The following is a 20,146-nucleotide window of genomic DNA, read 5'->3' as shown; positions in this document are numbered from 1 at the left end:
AGGAAATCAGATGGTGTTTTCAAAGATTTTACAAGCAACTGTACAAGGAGGAGAAGATAGATGAAGCAGAAATTGACCGATTTCTGGAAAAGAATGGATTGCAAAAGGTCCCAGAGGAAAAACTAGTTACTCTCAACCACCCAATAACGATACAGGAGATAGAAGATGCGATAAATAACATGCAATTGGGGAAGGCTCCAGGACCGGACGGTTTAACAGCAAAATATTATAAGACATTGAAAGACTGGCTATCGCAGCCACTAAGAGAAGTATGCAACAAGATACTAGAAGGAGATAGGGCACCAGAGACGTGGAAGGAAGCCTTTATCACACTGATTCCAAAACCAGATACTGATAAGACTCAAATGAAAAACTATCGCCCAATATCCCTTTTGAATGTGGATTACAAAATTTTTGCAAATATATTGGCTACAAGATTGAAAAGAGTGTTGAAAGATTATATACATAGAGACCAAGCAGGTTTCTTGCCAGGAAGACAAATTAGTAATAACACGAGAATTATTGTGGACATTTTAGAAAAACTGGAGAGAAACATAAATACAGATGCGGCACTATTGTTTGTTGATGCAGAGAAAGCATTTGATAAAGTCTCTTGGACATTCATGAAAAAGAATTTGGAAAGGATGGGAGTTGGTCAAAAATTTTTGAATGGCATTAATGCCATCTATACAGAGCAAAGAGCTAAAGTAATAGTAAACAGTGTGATATCGGAGGAGTTTGAAGTTGAAAAGGGAACAAGACAAGGGTGCCCTATCTCCCCTTTACTTTTCATTACGGTCCTGGAAGTCCTCCTAAATATGATACGAAAGGATAAACAGATAAAAGGAATTCGTGTGGGAGAGAAGGAATACAAACTACGCGCCTTCGCAGACGATTTGATGTTATCCCTGCAAGAACCGGAAAGCAGTGTCCCCAGAGCTTTGGGAATAATCGAACAATTTGGACTTGTAGCTGGTTTCAAGTTAAACAAGCAGAAAACCAAAGTTTTAGGAAAAAACATGAGTGCAGAACAAATTCAAAGAATACAGGAAGGCACTGGCCTCAATTTTGTTAAAACAGTAAAATATCTAGGTATCAACCTCACAACCAAGAATTTGAACCTGTATAAGGACAACTACGAAAAACTGTGGATGGAAATAAAGAAAGACATGGAAATATGGACAAGATTGAAACTGTCGTTAATGGGAAGAATTGCCGTGATAAAAATGAATGTCCTACCAAGGATGCTGTTTTTATTCCAAGCCATACCAATTCTGGACAAACTGGATTGTTTTAAGAAATGGCAAAAGGACTTATCAAAGTTCATATGGCAGGGCAAAAAGCCAAGAATTAAGTTTAAGATTTTAACAGACTCCAAAGAGAGAGGAGGCTTTGCCCTGCCGGACTTAAGACTCTACTTCGAAGCAGCGGCCTTTTGCTGGTTAAAGGACTGGTTCAAACTAGAAAATGTTGATGTATTGGACTTGGAAGGGTATGATAATATGTTCGGTTGGCATGCATACCTTTGGTACGACAAGGCTAAGATCCACAGAACTTTTAAATCTCATATAGTTAGAAAATCCTTATACCAGGTTTGGTCTAGATATAAAGACTTGTTAGAGAGAAAGACCCCTAGATGGATCTCTCCAGTGGAGGCCAAGGCCTACAAGAGACCGAACATGTCTGCAAATTGGTTAAGATATATGGACATATTGCAGCAGGAAGGGGACTCTTTTAAGCTAAAAAGCTACGATCAAGTGAAAAGTCAGGTCCCCGACTGGCTGCATTATCATCAGGTATATGAAACATTCAAAATGGACAAAAAAGTTGGTTTTCAAGTAGAAAAATCAAAACTGGAAACAGAACTGATAGAATCGAACTTTAAGAACCTTTCCAAAATGTATAATCTTTTGCTAGAGTGGCATACGAAAGATGAACTGGTTAAATCGTCAATGATAGATTGGGCGAAAGATGTAGGACAATTATTATGATGGATGACTGGGAGAGATTGTGGCAGAAAGGTATCAAATTTACTGCTTGTCATAGTTTAAGAGAAAACATAATGAAAATGGTTTACAGATGGTATTTGACACCAGTTAAGATTGCTAAGATGAATACCAAAATGTCAGATGTATGTTGGAAATGTAAACATGCGAAAGGTACCTTTTATCATATGTGGTGGCTGTGCCCAGCGGTAAATGCTTTCTGGGATAAGATTTATAATGAGCTCAAGAAGGTAATGAAAGTTACCTTTTGTAAGAAACCAGAGGCATTTCTTCTGAGCATGACCAATGAAGAGATACCCAGTCAGGATAGAGTGTTTTTTATGTATGCCACAACAGCAGCTAGAATATTATTGGCAAGAACATGGAAAGGAGAAGAGATACCAACGGTGGAAGAATGGCAGATGAAGATGATGGAATATATGGAACTCGCAGAGCTGACCGCCAGAATCCGGGACCAGAGGGAGGAGAAGGTGTCAAGGGATTGGAAGAAATTTAAGGACTATTTAGTCAAAACAGTAAAATTGAATATCTGAGCAGAATTAAATAGAATAGCGGCTTTAGTAGATATATGTTAGATAAAATTGTTGGTAAGATATTTTTGTGTGAAAAATTTAATTGTTAGGAATTGTGTTAAGATTTGGAGTTAAAGTTAAGATATGATTAAGCAAAGTAAAGTGTATTAGAAATTGAGCTAATGTGAATAGAACAAGATACAAAGCTACCTTGAAGATATATATGATTTTGAAGACAGTGGAGGGAATGGGGGAAGCCCCTCAAAATAGAGAAGTTAGTAACAAGAAAAGTAAGAGGATAAGTGTTAGTTTAAAGGTTTGTATATGTTTCTTTTTATTGTGATTGTCTGATTATGTTTTTGTGTTGTGTTTATGTATTGTATTCTGTATTTTTATATTGTGAATGTTGTTGTTTATGTCATGTTTTCCCTTTGTCTTAATAGAAAATAATAAAATCTTATAAAAAAAAAAAAATAAAATAAAATGAAAAACAGGCCACAAAACAAAACACAAAAATAGCAAAAACAGAAGCACCGAATGTCACCTCAGGAGACTGTATCAGAAATAGAAAGCTGTAACTACGATGGGGGCGGAGCTTAAAGGAGCTGTGCAAGGGTGAAGAAGGAAGGAAGGAAGGAAGCAAGGAAGGAAGGAAGGAAGGAAGCCGTAATTACTGTGTGGGGAAGCCGTAATTACTGTGTGGGGAACTGCGCAACAGTGAAAGCGGAAGCTCAGGAGCACGCTCGGCTTCCGAGGCAAAGTTCGAAAACCAGAACACCTCCTTCCGGGTTTGCAGCGTTCAGGTTCTGAGTTTTTCAGGAACTAAGCTGTTCGAAAACCAAGGCAGCACTGTAGGTACTTTACTTGAGTGTCAAAAACCACTCAGAGCGGTTTATAAAAAGATAAACCGATAAAATTGCCACGAAGAAAGATGAACAACAATAATTTTGAAATGTTAAAATAACAGACCAAAAACAGATTAAGGTTTACGCCCACTTTCTAAGCATCTCGAGGGGCTTCAGAAATGTTTTCAGTCGGTGCCGAAAAGAAATCAACGAAGGCACCTGCCTGATGTCAAGAGGCAGGGAGTTCCAAAGTGTAGGTGCTGCCACACGAAAAGATTGATTTCCTACAAGTGTGGCACGGGTCTTAGGTGGCACTTGTAGCAATGCCAATTCCACCAATGGACACATCTGGGGTAGTTGATCTCGCAGGTAATCTGGTCCCAAGTTGTTAAGGGAGACTTCCAGCTCCTTGCAGAATCAGAAAGGCTGCTGTGGGGCTGGATTTGCGATTGTGGAAGGATCCCAGCACCCAAACATTTAAGGCTGGTGCCTTGGGCCCCGGTTGCCTCCTGAGACCCAGGCGGGCTCACTCCGGCGGCTGAGCTAGAAAGAGAACCCAGGAGTCCGGGCTCCGGGACACGAGCTCTGCCAATAATCCGTTATTTTCTCTGCGGCCTTACGGATCCTGTCGCCTCTCCTGTGCTTTGCAGCATAAACCCATTTTGAGCTGCTTACTGTAATCAGATCTCCCTGATCTAATTTGTTTTAATCTGAAATCTTTCCAATTGGGCCTCTCTTTAATGTTGTGCGTGGCTGCATTTAATTCCTGTCTCTCTTAGCCACTCTCCAGAGATTACCCTCGCTGCTTCCCTTGCTCTGCAAAATGCTGAATGGGTTGGTGCCACTGCATTACTTGAAGTGAACTCAATTGGTCACCTTCTTGGTGGCTCTCAGGTGCACCTCTCCGCATCTCCATTGTGCCACCTGGGTGTGGCCTTGAGACACAGCGCCTCGCAGCCCCCTCTCCAGCTTATCATTCGCCATTTGGCAGAGAAAATCATCCTCTCCCACCTCAGCTGATCCCCATTTTTTTTGGGGGGGGGGTGTTGCTCAGTTCTCCAGCATGACCTGTCCTTCCTTTCCTCAGTTCCCACTTCAAATCATAGAGCTGTCAAGTTGGAAGGCCCCCAAAGCACCATCTAGCCCACCCCCAGCCCTGCTGCTGCTGCGGGTATTACCCCCTGGCAAAGCCAGCGCTGGCTGAGATGGAGAGGAGAAGGCGAAGGCTGAAGATGTTTGGTGGGAGCGTTGCCTTTGCGCACTGGCCACGTGAGGAACCGGGGATCCCGCTTCCCATCTGACAGCAGACCCCCCACCCCACATTTTCCCAGGTTTCTCACCCAATACACCCCACCCTGTCCTTAATTTTGTGATTTCCCTTGAAGGTTGTGCCCCCAACACCCCCCCTATCTTCTCTGCAGTCCTCCATTGTGGCTCCCATTAGTGGTGCAGGAGAAGTCCTGCTCCTTTCTCTCCAACCATCACCATATTTTCTTTACCCCCCACCCTCAAAAAGAACCCCCCCTGTACAGCTGAACCCTTGCCAGAGACTGGATCCCAAATAGCCTGGGATCTGTTGGCCACGGATCAGCTGCTTTTAAAACAATATATTCTCCTGTTAGCCCCACCAACCCAAATTATGCTCCCTAAAGAAAATAATAATACAGTAGTAATAAAATCTAGGCCACCCCCAGCAATGCAGGAATCTCAGCTAACAAATCCCCAGGTGCCCAACCTCTGCTTAGAAACAACCATCAAACATCTCTTACTGTCAAGTTTTTCCAAATGTTTAGTGAGAATCTCCTTTCTTATAACTGGAAGCCATGGGTTCGAGTCCTACCCAGCAGCAGAGCAGGAGAAAACAAGCTGGCTCCCTCTTCCATATGACATCCCTTGAGATACTTGAAGATGGCTCTCCTATCTTCTCTCAGTCTCCTCTTCTCCAGGCAGAACATACCCAACTCCTTCAACCGTTCCTCATCAGGCTTGGTTTCCAGACCCTTCATCATTGTTAAGTCGTGGGTGGACACAGCAGACGACACAGTGATTTCCAAACAGCTCTTGTTTATTCTCAGGCTGGAACAGAACTGAGCTGAAGGCCTCAGCAGCCTGCTTATATAGAACTCAGCTACAACGCAACAGTAACAACTTTCTGTAGCTACCCAATCCCTGAACGTCCTTTTTCAATCCCTCATTAGCATATGCGGACCTGAGTGAAAACTGCAGCAGAATGAACTATATACACACACCCCTAGTGGCCTAGGGTGAGAACTTCAATACATAACAATCATCATCTTGGTTGCCCTTCTCTGCACACCTTCCAGCTTGTCAATACCCATCTTCAACTGGGGTGTCCAGAACTGGGCAGGGATCTCCGCTTGCTCCTTTTCCTGCCCTCTCTCCTTCCTTTGGCAGATGTCAACATGGAGCACCCAGACGAAAAGTCCATCATCACCTACGTTGTCTCGTTCTACCACTACTTCTCCAAGATGAAGGCCCTGGCTGTGGAGGGGAAGCGGATTGGGAAGGTGAGTGGGGGGCGGGGAGAAGGGAGGGAGGGAGGGAGGAAGGAAGGAAGGAAGGGAGGAAGGGAGGGAGGGAGGGAGGGAGGCGGTGGGTCGGGTGCCTCCTTGCCCCAGTGACAGGGAGGGCTGAGGGCTGGACCTGTGGGCCACTTTTAAACCCCTCGTCTGAAACATTCACACTGGACCAGGAGGAGATGGTTAGACAAAGGAGGGGGGGAGCACACAGCTTCCAAAGAAAGGCAGGGGGGGACTTATTTTCATTTTCTTTTTGTATATAGTTTCATTCATTTTCAAAAATAACATTAATAGAAATTTTCAAAACTGGTACACCAAGATAGAAAACAATTGTTGTTGAAGAAGCACAGGTATTGGTCATGGTCATTTAATGGGAAGTAATATCACAGCAGTAAAACAGATAACTGTTTATCTCTTAACACACACACAAAGGGCAAAATCACCTTTTATTAGAAATTCAAAAGCAGTGACAATCTAATCTGGAGACCCAGCCAGATGGGCGGGGTACAAATAAATTATTATTATTATTATTATTATTATTATTATTATTATTATTATTATTATTATTATTTTCCATGGAAGACAAAGAGATTAGATGGGACTGAGATATCATATGAAAACAGGATGGGAGTCAAATTAGGTTGACCCCAGGCCAAATACCCCTAGGACCTGGGAGATCCTGGCTGCTGGATCAGGCCGGGGGGGGGGGCATCTAGTCCAGCATCCTGTTCTCACAGGGTCCAAATGTCCCTAAGGTCCTTGGAATCTAGATAGACTGCCTCTGGACCTGGAGGCTCCATAAGAACATAGGAAGATCCATGCTGCTGGATCAGGTCGTCTAGTCCAGCATCCATTTCTCACTGTGCCCAACCAGATGCCTGTGGGAAACTAGCAAGCAGGATTCTGATAGTTCTTTCACTTACCCGGTGAGGCGGGGGGGGGGGGAGCCCCGAGGGGCTCTCGCTTCTGGCTGCAAGCGCCCGGCGCGTTGTGGGGGAGGAAGGGAAAGGAGAATGCGAGCCGCTTTGAGACTCCTTCGGGTAGTGATAAAGCGGGATATCAAATCCAAACTCTTCTTCTTCTTCTTCGAACACGGAGCTCTCTCCCCTCCCATGGCTTCTAGCAAATGGGATTCAGAAGCACTGCTGCCTCCGAGCCTGCAAGCAGACGGTACCCAACGTGGCTACTCTTCTCCAGTAGTATTCAGTAGTGTTCTCCTCTTTTAAAGACACCTGAGTTGGGGCCATCACTGTCTCCTGCAGGAGCCCCAGGGCGAGAGGATATATTGTTTATTAATATCCTTCCTAACTTGTGCTAGCAAGTTTCTTTACTTAGCAGTTGCATTCCCCTTTTTAAATGCACAGCAGATGGCTGGTTGCAGGCTCGTGTGAGCCTCTCACTATTATACAATTCAGTCTGTCTCAGATTGAATTGCACGTTCCAGGTAAGTTCCCTTTAATCCCTCTTAAAAGAATAAAGATGCCACAATCTTGTTCAAAGTCAATAAAAGAAGTTTACTCACATCAGTTCACAGTTGGATCCCTGAAAGCAGACTTAGTTACAAATATGTACATGTGGATCTACCCCTTGTGGGGGAATAATCCCAGTGCTTCTGCTAGCTGAGAGCTAGCAGAGCAGCCCTAGCTAAAAGCTGCTCAAACGAAGAAGGAAGTCAAAAAGAGAGAAGGGTGCTGCATGCCTTGTCCTTTTGTTACCTGGACAGGTGAGGTCACGCCCACCTTCTATCACATGCAAAAGGAAGGATGCTCCAGCCAGGAGGAACGAAGTTTTCAACTGGCTGGACCATGGGTAGGCAAACTAAGACCCAGGGATCTGGCCCAATTGCCTTCTAAATCCGGCCTGTGGACAGTTTGGGAATCAGTGTGTTTGTACATGAGTAGAATGTGTGCTTTTATTTAAAATGCATCTCTGGGTTATTTGTGGGGCATAGGAATTAGTTCATTCCCCCCCAAAAAATATAGTCCCGGCCCCCCACAAGGTCTGAGGGGCAGTGGACCGGCCCCCTGCTGAAAAAGTTTGCTGACCCCTGGGCTGGACCAACACCCCCCTGCATGTCCATTCTAGGAAAACAAGGAATGTTGTGTTACTGCTCCCAGTGGATTACATCCCACCGCCTGGTCCCTTTTCTGCAGGTGCTGGACCAGGTGCTAGAGATTGAGAAGATCATTGAGCGCTACGAGTCTCTGGCCAGCGAGCTCCTCGAGTGGATCGAGCTCACCATCGCCATCATCAGCAACCAGAAGTTTGCCAACTCCCTGGTGGGCGTCCAGCAGCAGCTGCAGGCCTTCACCGCCTTCTGCACCCTGGAGAAGCCGGTCAAGTGAGTGGGGGGCACAGGGTGGGGTTGGGGAGCAGAGGTCAATGAGGCTCCCGGGGCTGGAGGTGGGTCTTCAGTTGGGCAAAGGGGGCAGCAGGGCAGGGACTGGTGTGCGGGGGCAGGGTTTGCCAACCGAAGCCAGCTGTGTTTTTTGGCCGCCACCCCCTTGACTCCGTAAAATACAAATAATAATAATAATAATAATAATAATAATAATAATGACTTATTATTTCTACCCTGCCCATCTGGCTGGGTTTATTTATTTTACATTTATTTGTATATGTGCACACAGACAATCATTATTATCTCATATTAAAAACTGGGAGAGGGTGGCTCTTAGTACAGCCCTCTAGTGTACACTTGTGGCCAAAATTGTGGAACCTTCTGGGGGGGAAGTATTTCCAAGGTTTGGGGACGCAGGGGGACGCATACCCCTAAACATTTTGTGAATTTAACGGGAGAAGAAATTCATTGTATTTATTTTCCAATTTCAACTGCATTTATTTTCCCCGGGTGGTAATTTTTGAGTCAAAATGAGAGTACCCCTAAACATTTTTTAGAAAAAAAGCACTGAGTTATACCATAAAATTATATATCAATGGAAAGATAATTCAATGAAGAATGTAGCGCAATAACTTTTATGAAGGATTATTTATTACGATAGTAGTCATAAAGAAGAAACTTGAAACACACAGAAAAAAATGAAATATACAGGTTAAATTGCTGAGTTGGAACTTGGTGATAAATAAGTGGGTTTTGGGTTGCAGTTTGGGCACTCGGTCTCTAAAAGGTTCTCTATCACTGCCCTATAGTCCCCCAGTTCCATCCCTGAGATCATTCGCAGGAGCATTGCTGGTTGCTCCACAAATTGATAAGGCTCCTTGGATGGCAACAGGAAACCCAGCCTGCCGTGTCCTTGGTCCAGTCCGGTGGAACTCTCTTCCACTGGAGATTCAGTGGCAACTTTTAAACACCTGCTGAAAAATTTCCTGTTCTGCCCGGTTTATGCAGGCAATCTCCCACAATCTTTTCTTGATCCTTGCTTTTAACTGTTTCTTTTTCCTTTTAAGTTGCTTCTCTGCTTCTAGTGTTAACTTTGTGTTCCGCCTTGATACGTTTTGTGCTTTGTTGTTGTTCTGTTGTGTCCGACTCTTTGTGACCCCATGGACCAGAGCACGCCAGGCACGCCTATCTTTCACTGCCTCCCGCAGTTTGGCCAAACTCATGCCAGTCGCTTCGAGAACACTGTCCAACCATCTCATCCTCTGTCGTCCCCTTCTCCTTGTGCCCTTTCCCAACATCAGGTGTTTCCTGCTTGGCAGGGGGTTGGACTGGATGGCCCTTGTGGTCTCTTCCAACTCTATGATTCTATGATTCTAGGGTCTTTTCTAGGAAGTCTTCTCATGAGGAGCCTCAACTTCAGGATCTGTCCTTCCAGTAAAATTCCACGGGTACTAGAGAGGACTCGCAAGTGGGTTTAACACCTGTTCGTAGCACCGTAAATGCAAATAAAAAATAAATACTACACTGTAAAATATGGGGAAAGCGATGAAGGACATTAGAATTAATTGCACAACAGTCTCAAGCTCGCAGATCGGCAAGAAAACATTGTTTTGTACCATTTTACAGTATGTCTGTTTCAGCAGTGATATCATAAAAGCCAATTTTTGTAAGGTTGCGAATTTAAGCCACACTTTAACTTTTCACAGTCGAGATTTGGAGGGAAATTGCGGCTTATATTCAACCAATACGGTAGGCAGGCCAGGCGGTCCTTCTTGTAAACTGGTTCCGAGCTGTTGAGGCTTTTACAGTATATACTAAAAGTAATGCCTCATTAGCAAAATACTGCACAGTGACTTGGTTTCTTGCCTCTGGGAAGCATAATATTTATTTATTTATTTGTTTGTTTGTTTGTTTATACACACACCTCCCATCTGGCTGGATTTCCCCAACCACTCTGGGCTGCTTCCAGCAAAATAATAAAATACAACAATTCATCAGATATTAAGAGCTTCCCTAAACAGGGCTGCCTTCAGATGTCTTCTAAAAGTCAGATAGCATCCTTAGCAAGGAAGGAGAGAGCAGGTGCCCTCTAGGGCCAATTTAGGCCTTCCACACACACACACACACACACACACACACCCCATTTCCACAGCCAAGTCTTGCTCTGCAAGGAATAATTTCTTTCTTGCATTTCTATTCCACCTTTGTTCTCCCCCTCCTCTTTTAATCCTCACAACAACAGCCCTGCGAGGTAAGTCAGGCAGAGGGGCAGTGGCTGGCCCCCAGTGAGCTTTGGGGTTGAGGGGGGATTTGAACCCTGGTCTCTCGAGGGTCATGGGAGCTGTGTGCCTGTCGATGGGCGTGGTCCCTTCTCTCTGGGGCTGGAGGCTGGCTGATCCCTCTGTCCTTGGCCTGCAGGTTTCAGGAGAAGGGGAACTTGGAGGTCCTCCTCTTCTCCATCCAGAGCAAGCTCCGGGCCAATAACCGGAAGCTCTACATCCCCAAGGAAGGCAGGAGCATCTCCGACATCAACAAGGTGGGTCCCAAGAGGGTCTGCGATGGCCAGTAAATCTGCCATGGACAGCGCCTAAATGATATCGAGCGCCAGAACAACTTGGCCGCAATAAGGAAATTCTGCCCCTGGCATGGCTATCTCCCACCTTCCCATTTCGACTCTCCGGCACCCTATCTGCATAACCGAGCAATTCCAAAATATAGACGCGTTTTTACTCTCGCAAGATTGAATGTCTTGCCCTCGGCTGGACTTGAGGGACAATTCGAACAGATTCCACATGAAAAACGCTTATGTCCCTGTGGAGATGGCAGTCCCGAATCGGTGGCACGTGCCCTCCTGGCTTGCACTGTTTATAAAGATTTGATGAATGAGGTTATCCTCCCTCTTTTATTGTCCACTCCGGGTCGCCCAGCCACTGCCCCAGTGTCCTTTCTCTTGGCAGATCAAGATGAAGAGGTGACAGCAAAGGTGGCAAGGTTTTTAGCTGGGGCAATCAGAATAAGACCCATTATTTGACTGTTGATTCAAAACCCTAAAATGTATTTGATATAATTTGACTTTTTATTTTTATTCTTTGTATATCAAATTGTTTTATTGCTGCGGCCGATGGCTGATACAAATAAAGATTCATTCATTCATTCTGTGAGGGGCAGGGCAGCCTGGGGGAGTGTTGAGCCGGGGGGGGGGGGGAGAGACGGGACCTCAGTGCTTGCAGACCATGTGCAGAGGAGGGAGACCAAGATGGTCAGGGAGCGGGAAATGGTTCAGAGAAGTGGGGAGGCTTAGCCTGGGGAAGAAGAGGCTGAGAGGTGGGATGAGAGCCATCTTCCAATATCTCTGTCCCACGGAAGGTGGAGCAAGTAGGTTTTCTTCTGCTCTGGTGGGCAGGACTCAAACCCATGGCTGCAAGTTACAAGAAAGTAGATTCTGACTCAGCATCTTGGATACTTGAGTTGAGATTCCCACCTTGCAGGGGATTGGACCACGTGACCCTTGGGATCCCTTCCAACTTGGCCATTCTCTGACTCTCTGTTGAGTTTCCCAGCTTGAAGGGGGTTGGACTAGATGACCCTCGGGATCCCTTCCCACTCCACAAGTCTATGATTCTATAAACCTTAGGAAGGACTTTCCGTGGGATCTCCTTTGCTGGAGGCTTTGAAGCCGAGGTCGGAACGCTCTCCTCCGTCCGGGATGTTTGGACGGTTGCTCCTGCATTGCAGGGGGGCTGGACTGGATGACCCTTGGGGGACCCCTCCCGCTCTGCTGTTCTGTGACTCTTTGCCCCTTCCCTTTCTCGGCAGGCCTGGACCCGGCTGGAGAAGGCGGAGCACGAGCGCGAGGTGGCGCTGCGCAATGAGCTGATCCGCCAGGAGAAGCTGGAGCTGCTGGCCCAGCGCTTTGACCACAAGGCCGTCATGCGGGAGACCTGGCTGAATGAGAACCAGCGCCTGGTCTCCCAGGTAAGGCGGGCAGAGAGACGGGGGGGGGGGAGGCTGGGGGGCCAGGACTCGGATCAGGGCAAGGGGAGGAAGGACCGCAGGTGATAGAGGGACCCGCTCCCGTGCTGCATTGTAAGAAAGAGGGTGTGCAGAAGCTCTTCCTCTATACCAGTGTTTTTCAACCTTTTTTGGGCAAAGGCACACTTGTTTCATGAAAAAAATCACGAGGCACACCACCATTAGAAAATGTTAAAAAATTTAACTCTGTGCCTATATTGACTATATATAAAGTAATTTTTCAATTTTCCCCACGGCACACCAGGCAACATCTCGCGGCACACTAGTGTGCCACGGAACAGTGGTTGAAAAACACTGCTCTATACAGTGGTACCTCAGTCCTCAAACTTAATCTGTTCCGGAAGTCCGTTCCAAAACCAAAGCGTTCCAAAACCATAGAAAGGAATGCAAAACAGATTAATCCATTCCAGACTTTTAAAAACAACCCCTAAAATATGAATTTTACTCTCTAACAAGACCATTGATCCAAATGAAAGCAATGTACTGTGCTATAAAATAAATAAGACCGTATTGTAGATGAAAATTAAAATTATTATTTTTCCTTACCTGCACTGATGATAGTCCTTGTTTGGAGGGGGGGGGCTTTGATCCATTTCCGCAGTCACACCATCAATCAATCAGTAGCTGAACTGGGTTCCACATAGTCACAAAAACAAATGAACCGAAAAAGCCAAAAAACAAAAAATGCAATATAAATTGTTGTTGTTCAGTCGTGTCCGACTCTTCGTGACCCCATGGACCAGAGCACGCCAGGCACGCCTATCCTTCACTGCCTCTCGTAGTTTGGCCAAACTCATGCCAGTTGCTTCGAGAACACTGTCCAACCATCTCATCCTCTGTCGTCCCCTTCTCCTTGTGCCCTCCATCTTTCCCAACATCAGGGTCTTTTCCAGGGAGTCTTCTCTTCTCATGAGGTGGCCAAAGTCTTGGAGCCTCAGCTTCAGGATCTGTCCTTCCTATTATATTTTGCAATATAAATAGCAAAAACAAAAGTGCCAAACTTAATCCATTGCAGAAGTCTGTCTGACTTCTGAAATATTCAAAAACCAAGGCACGGCTTCTGACTTGTGCAGGTGCCCTGGAAACAATAGCCAACAGCCGCATCGGGGGTTTGGCTTCTGAAAAACATTCGAAAATCAGAACTCCTACTTCTGGGTTTTTGGTATTTGGGAACCAAGGTACCACTGTATTCCAAATTGAAAAAGTGGGGGAGGGCTTGTGGTTTCCTGGTGCATGGAAAACACTCTGCACATGGGCAGATGCCTCACTGTTCTCCTTAGATCAGATTACATTGGCTGCCTCCTGCTCACTACCTGGTCCCTTCCTTCCTTCCTTCCCTCCCTCCTGCCAGGAAAACTTTGTTGTTGTTGTTGTTTGTTGTTAATTTTGTTAATTTTCATCGATGTTATATTATCTTGTAATTTTCATACCACAGGAATCATTCAAGGCCTGCTGCTGATGTCATATTGCTACAGCAATCCTTCAGATATTTTTGTGCGTGTCTCATTTCCAGGACAACTTCGGCTACGACCTCCCTGCGGTGGAGGCCGCCATGAAGAAGCACGAGGCCATCGAGGCGGACATCTCCTCCTACCAGGAGCGCATCCAGGTGGTGGTGGAGCTGGCCCAGGAGATGGAGTCGGAGGGCTACTACGACAGCAAGCGCATCAACGCGCAGAAGGAGAACATCCTGCGCCAGTGGGGCCTCCTGACGGAGCTGGTCAGCGGCCGCCGAGCCCGGCTGGAGCAGAACGTGGCCCTGCAGAAGGTCTTCCAGGAGATGGTCTACATGATCGACTGGATGGACGACATGCAGGTACTGTTGGAGATTCATTCCCTGTGTGCAGTCATGGGTTTGTTGTCCATCACATGACTGGGTGTGTGTTTTGATTCCACAGGAATGGGATGTGATGAAGACAGGATGTTTGTCTTGCTGTGTTCCCTGAAGTGGGTCTATTGTCCTTTGCTCTTTCTCTTTGCTGTCTGATGCCAGAGAGAGAGGGAGCCATGTTGAAGTGCTCTCTGTGTGTTTTATATGTAAATGCTGAGTTGCTGAGTTCTGTTACGCAAATGTGCAAACCTCTGCGGATCCGTTAGTGTGCTGATGTCTTCTGGCATCAGTCGCTATGATGTTCGGGCTGAGGAATGCTTAAGAAGCTCCCGAATGATTGTCCAGGAGGGAAGGAACATGCCAGTCAGGCATGTGTCTCTGCCAAGTTCCTACATCCTGACAGGTACCTGGGGGGGGGGGCCACAGGGGGAGCACCTGGCCAGCCACTGTGAGGACAGGGTGACAGACTGGATGGGCCCCCTTTGGCCTGATCCAGCAGGCTCTTCTCATTTTCTTCCCCTTGCTTCATCTTAAACAGAGGTTGGGTGGCCCCCCGTCAGAAATTCTTCAGCTGTGATTTTCGCCTTGCAGGGGGTTGGACTGGATGACCCTCGGGGGTCCCTTTCAACTCTACAATTCTTTTAAAAAAATATATTTTCATTAAATTTTCTACAAAGGTAATAAAAAAATAACAAATACAACAACAAAGAAAGAAAGAAAAGAAAAAATATACACAAAAATAGTATCAAATTCATAATTCTGTGAACGCCATGACTCCCCCCCCCCGTTCCCTAAGTTTTCACCTGTATATCATTTCTACTCCAAATTATTTTTTTAACCTCAGATTTCCTGTACTATTTCTAAAATTATGTGTTTTTAAAATATATTAACCTGCTTACAAGACTTTTGCAAATACAAAGTAAAGTTTTCCAATTCTTTTTTAAATTTTTCGTCATCTTGATTTCTGAGCTTTCCAGTTAGTTTTGCAATTTCAGCATAGTGCATTAACTTGGTTTGCCAATCTTCTTTGGTCGGGACTGCTTCAGTATCTGTGGCCATCATAGCATATATAAACAATTTTTTCTGGTCTTTTGGAATCACCGCTCCTAGAATACCTAATAAAAAGGTTTCTGGTTTTTTTAAACAAAGGTTACTTTAAACATTTTTTTCATTTCATTATAAATCATTTTCCTTTTTAAAAACAAACACCTTGCCTTTCCACCACATATGATAGAACGTACCCTCTGTTTCTTTACATTTCCATCACTTATTAGTGTCACCCATGGAAGGGGGGAGCAGGAAAAAAATTAAACATGTAGCAGAGTTCCCAAAAAATAGAACAGAGGCAATTGAATCCAGCAGAGTTTACTGAGTTTACTGATAGGGAAGGCAAATGAGCAGAATGGTCACAAATCCAATACAATCAGGATTGGCCCTTTCCATAAGAAGATAGGAGCGCCTGGCGTGCTCTGGTCCATGGGGTCACAAAGAGTTGGACACGACTAAATGACTAAACAACAACATAAGAAATCTCATTGCAGCACTTATAATAAGACTTAACCTTAACACTAATGTAATAAAAATTAGGTTCAACCCCAGAAGGGAGTCCACGAACCCGGGGAGAGAGCCTTAGTAGGGCTCCCCTCCTCTCAGGAGCACTTATGAATAAATAGAGACGATACAGAATCTCCCAAAGCAAGGCAGTAGCCCTTTATTAGAACTGCTGCAGCAGGGTGTTTTTGCAAGCAAAAGACCCCGAACAAAGGCGCGCAAGCTCCTATATAGACTTTTGAAATTGCCCCCCTCCAGCTCAAGACCACCCCTCCATACATTAGAATTACATCACAAATTGGGAGGGTCTGGTAGCAATGATCTGAGCATCTTGGACCCTGCCACCATGCCTCTTGCCCTCCACCAAAAACCCATCAAGTGAACAGTATCTGAAGAAGTGTGCATGCACACGAAAGCTCATACCAAGAACAATCTCAGTTGGTCTCTAAGGTGCTACTGGAAAGAATTTTCTATTTTGTTCCATCAAGTGAAACAAAAGATATTTACATTTCCCTATATCTCAGCCAAGTTAATCACACCCTTTTGTCTGGCACTCAGGTATCAGGATGCCAGACATTATCACTCAGCCAGAGGGCTGCTGAGTAGCTGGAGGGGCAGCCCCCCCCCCCTCTTTGTTCCTGAGACAAAGAAATACTTGGTCAGTTGGGAGTCAAAATGGAGTGAGGCCTGTCTTCCTGTGCTGTTTTTCAGACATGTGGCCTTATTTGTTTTGGTACATTAATAACTATTATATATAAATAAAATACCTTAAAATTCTTACAACACTAAGCATACAGAACAGAAGACCAGAACAAAGTGATAGACAGGGAAAGTGAGTGAGAGTGAGACCCAGGCTCCTCCTGGCCTGACAACCTTGACGGACGAGATAACAGGACCAGTTCAAGCCAGCTGTACTCAGCTTCCTAGCATAAATGACCAAAACATCAGAAATCTTCTTCCTGTTTCTCACACACAGAAATAAATCTAGAACAGTCCTGAAATAATATTTATTTATTTATTTATTTATTTACTCACTCACTCATTTATTTATTTATACCCCGCCCATCTGGCTGGGTTTCCCCAGTCACTCTGGGCGACTTCCAACAGAAGGTTAGAAATTAATTAAAACATCAATCATTAAAAACTTCCCTAAACAGGGCTGCCTTCAGATGTCTTCTAAACGTCAGGTATTTATCTCTTTGATATCTGATGGGAGGGCGTTCCACAGGGTGAATAGCAAAGATCTCTACACATCAGATTAACACTTTCTGTACTAAGAAATGAAAACTGACCATTAGATCTTGTTTTGCTCATTTAACCAGGGTTAGAAACCACCGGTACATCGTTTTAATCAATTCTGCAACTCTGTTACTCTTTTATAACTGCTTCTCCCTGAGCTCCTGGCCCCTGTTCCTTCCTGGAGAAGACCCCTTGCCCCCCGCCCCCCAGCATCCCCTCCCTGCTTGACCAAATGCTCAAGCCCACCAGCCACATCGAAGGTTGGAGTTCCTCCCAGACACAACCCCACAGTTTCGACAGCCTTCTTGATCCAGCGCTGGACGCCCCCCAAGCCCACCCCACGATCCTTTCAGATCTTAGAATCATAGAAGGGTGACGTGGGAAGGGAACCCCCAAGGATCCTCTAGTCCAGCCCCCTGCAAGGCAGGAATCGCGGCTCAGGAATAAAGAAGACTGGCAAGTTAAATTAATGGAATATGCTGAAATGGCAACATTGACTACGAAACTAAGAGGCAGAGATGACAACGAATTTAAGGAAGAATGGAAGGTGTTTATTGCATATATACAGAAGCACTGTACATAGGTTAATACATTAGCAGGGTTTTAAGATTACTTGTCATTTTGTTATGAATGGATAATAGGTGATTTAAATAGGTTACAAATTTAACAATGGACATTCAGTATCTTGATAAATAATGGAACCAAGGAAGGGATTAGAGGGAAGTCAATTTGTTCTGTTTTTGTATTGTTGTTGCTTTTTATTTTTGTTAATTTTGAAAAATCAATAAAATGTTGTTGTTTTTAAAAGAGGAATCCCTGACAGATGGCCACCCAACCTCTCTGGAAAAGCCTCCAAGGAAGCAGAGCCCCCCCCCCACCTCCTGAAGGAGACTGTCCCCCTGACTGGGTCATGTGTGGACCCTGCAGGCTGGCTGGCTGCCCACCTGAGTGAGCCGAGAGGTCTCTTGCCTGCCGCAGGGCAGCCTGGGCGCATGCCAGGGCCATTCTCTCTCTTGCCCATCCTGCAGCAACCGGCACCCTCCTGTTCTTTGGGGACATGGCCTGGCCTGGCCTGTGCTTGCTGCATTTCAGGGGGGTTGGACTCAACGAGCCCTGGGAGCCCCTTCCAATCCAGTGACTCTTAAGAGTCTGGCTGGTTTCAAGCAGGGTCCTCTGAGGAGCCCCCCATCCCTGCTGCTGCCCTTCACCCTGTGGGAATGTTCAAGGAGGCAGTAGAGGATATATTGTGTATTAATATCCTTCCCAACTTGTGCCAGCAAGTTCCTTTACTTAGCAGAGTTTCAAATTCCCCTTTGCTGGTTGCAGGCTTGTTTAAGCCTCTTAATATTGGGTTCCTGGTAAGTCCCCTTAAACACGCCACAAACTTGTGTAAAGTATATAAAAAGAGTTTACTCACATCATCAGTTCACATTTGGATCCTGAAGGGAGACTTAGTTATGAAGTATATACATGTGGATCTACCCCAGGGGTCGGCAAGCTTATCGGATCATGGGCCAGAGCGTTGCGCATGCACGCTCTTCCGTGTCAGAGGAGTGCCTGTGTGTATGCGCACACGCTATTTCCGGTGCTCCTCCGACCCGGATGTGGGCCGGAAATAGTGTGTACGCATGCATGCGGGCACCATCAACACAGACGTTGGTCCCCGTGCCGTGCTGCTCCAGTAAGAGTGGGCGGCGGGGGCAGCAGGGGTCACCATGGGCCAGTTAGATGAGCCTTGTGGGCCAGTACAAACCCATGGGCCTTAGGTTGCCGATCCCTGTTCTATTCCATATGGGGTTAATCAGCATCTCTAGCTAAAAAGCTGCTCCAACGATGGAGAAAGTCAAAAAAGAGAGAGAGTGCTGCGTGCCCTGTCCCTTTTGTTACCTGGTCAGGTAAGGTCATGCCCACCTCTAGTCACATGCAAGAGGAAGGATATTCCAGCCCAGGAGGAAGCAGGAAGTTTTTGACTGGCTGGGCCAAACATCCCCTTGCATGTCCACTCTAGGAAAACAAGGAATGTTGTATTTGACTTCTACTTATGCATCACATCCCCCCCACACCCCTCTCCTTCCCGGCAGGCCCAGCTGTCGTCCAAGGAGTGTGGGAAGCACCTGCTGGAGGTGGAGGACTTGCTGCAGAAGCATGCGCTGCTGGAGGCCGACATCTCTGCCCAGAGCGAGCGCGTGCAGGCGCTGAATGTGGCCGCCCTCAAGTTCTCGGAGCTGACAGGTAAGCCAACGGGACAGGGACCCCCTCCTCCTCCTGCTGTCAGGGACTGGAGCGGAGAGGAATGGTGGAGACCACCTTCCCTCCTCCTGAACCTTCCCCAGAAGAGGAGGACAGTGTAGATTTAGAACAGTGGTTTGCAGAAGGTCATAGTTCAGAGGCTGCAGAGGGGAGAAGCTGGAGAATATTGGGAGAGCAGCAGAAGGAGGAAGCAGCACCAGGGGAGAGACAGCTGACAGACTCTGTGTCCGTGCTTGGAAAGCAATTGACTGTTTGGCTCTGAAGCGCCCTCGCCAATTGTATGGAGCCCGGACAGCCCTGTGGTTTTCCCTGGAGCTGAGGGTGATGAAACAATCGTTGAAATGTCTAGAGCGCTGGTGGCGGATAACTCATTCTGAATCTGACCGGACACAGGTTAGAGCTCAATGTCGAGCCTACCATGTGGCAGTAGCGATGGCGAAGAAGACTTTCTTCACCGCCTCTATTGCATCTGCAGGAAACAGCAGCAGGAGACTTTTTCAGGTGGTTTGCAATTTAGCAGAACCACCTGCTCCATCAGGGCAGATAAAGTTGCTCAGATTCGGGAAGAGGTAGACTCCACCATGGGAGCAGGGCCAGGGCGGGAGAGTGCTAGAGCCCTGTCTAATCAAGTTGCATCGAATCAATTCCAATCTGTTACCTCCGAGGATGTGGACAGGCTGTTTGGACGAGTGAAACCAACCACCTGTCTCCTTGATCCTTGCCCATCCTGGCTTATAAAAGCTAGCCGGGAGGGGCTGGGCGATGGGCTCCGAGGGTGGTGAATGCTTCCCTCTGTGAGGGAATCTTCCCAGACCTGCTGAAAGAGGCGGTCATTAAACCGCTTCTTAAAAAAACATCTTTAGACCCGGCCAATATGGCCAACTATCGCCCAGTCTCAAATCTACCATTCTTGGGCAAGGTGATTGAGCGGGTGGTTGCTGAACAACTCCAAGCACGCCTGGAAGAAGCGGACCATTTGGATCCCTTCCAATCGGGATT

At 46.2% G+C, this 20,146-nt stretch overlaps 1 protein-coding gene across 1 annotated transcript in view; it reads left to right on the top strand.

Annotated features, from left to right (window-relative positions):
- Nucleotides 1-20,146, top strand: part of SPTBN4 (spectrin beta, non-erythrocytic 4) — an 85,272-nt gene that overhangs the window by 7,852 nt on the left and 57,274 nt on the right. Inside the window, exons 7-12 of the mRNA XM_033158648.1 lie at nt 5,779-5,891; nt 8,057-8,244; nt 10,663-10,780; nt 12,061-12,219; nt 13,790-14,092; nt 18,979-19,129. Coding sequence (XP_033014539.1) covers nt 5,779-5,891; nt 8,057-8,244; nt 10,663-10,780; nt 12,061-12,219; nt 13,790-14,092; nt 18,979-19,129 — 1,032 coding nt within the window. The remainder of the gene's footprint in view (nt 1-5,778; nt 5,892-8,056; nt 8,245-10,662; nt 10,781-12,060; nt 12,220-13,789; nt 14,093-18,978; nt 19,130-20,146) is intronic.

Source organism: Lacerta agilis, chromosome 8 (assembly GCF_009819535.1).
Source record: "Lacerta agilis isolate rLacAgi1 chromosome 8, rLacAgi1.pri, whole genome shotgun sequence".
Taxonomy (NCBI): Eukaryota; Metazoa; Chordata; class Lepidosauria; order Squamata; family Lacertidae; genus Lacerta; species Lacerta agilis.
The sequence above is the reverse complement of the archived record's forward strand: the minus strand, read 5'-3'. Positions and strand labels throughout refer to the sequence as shown.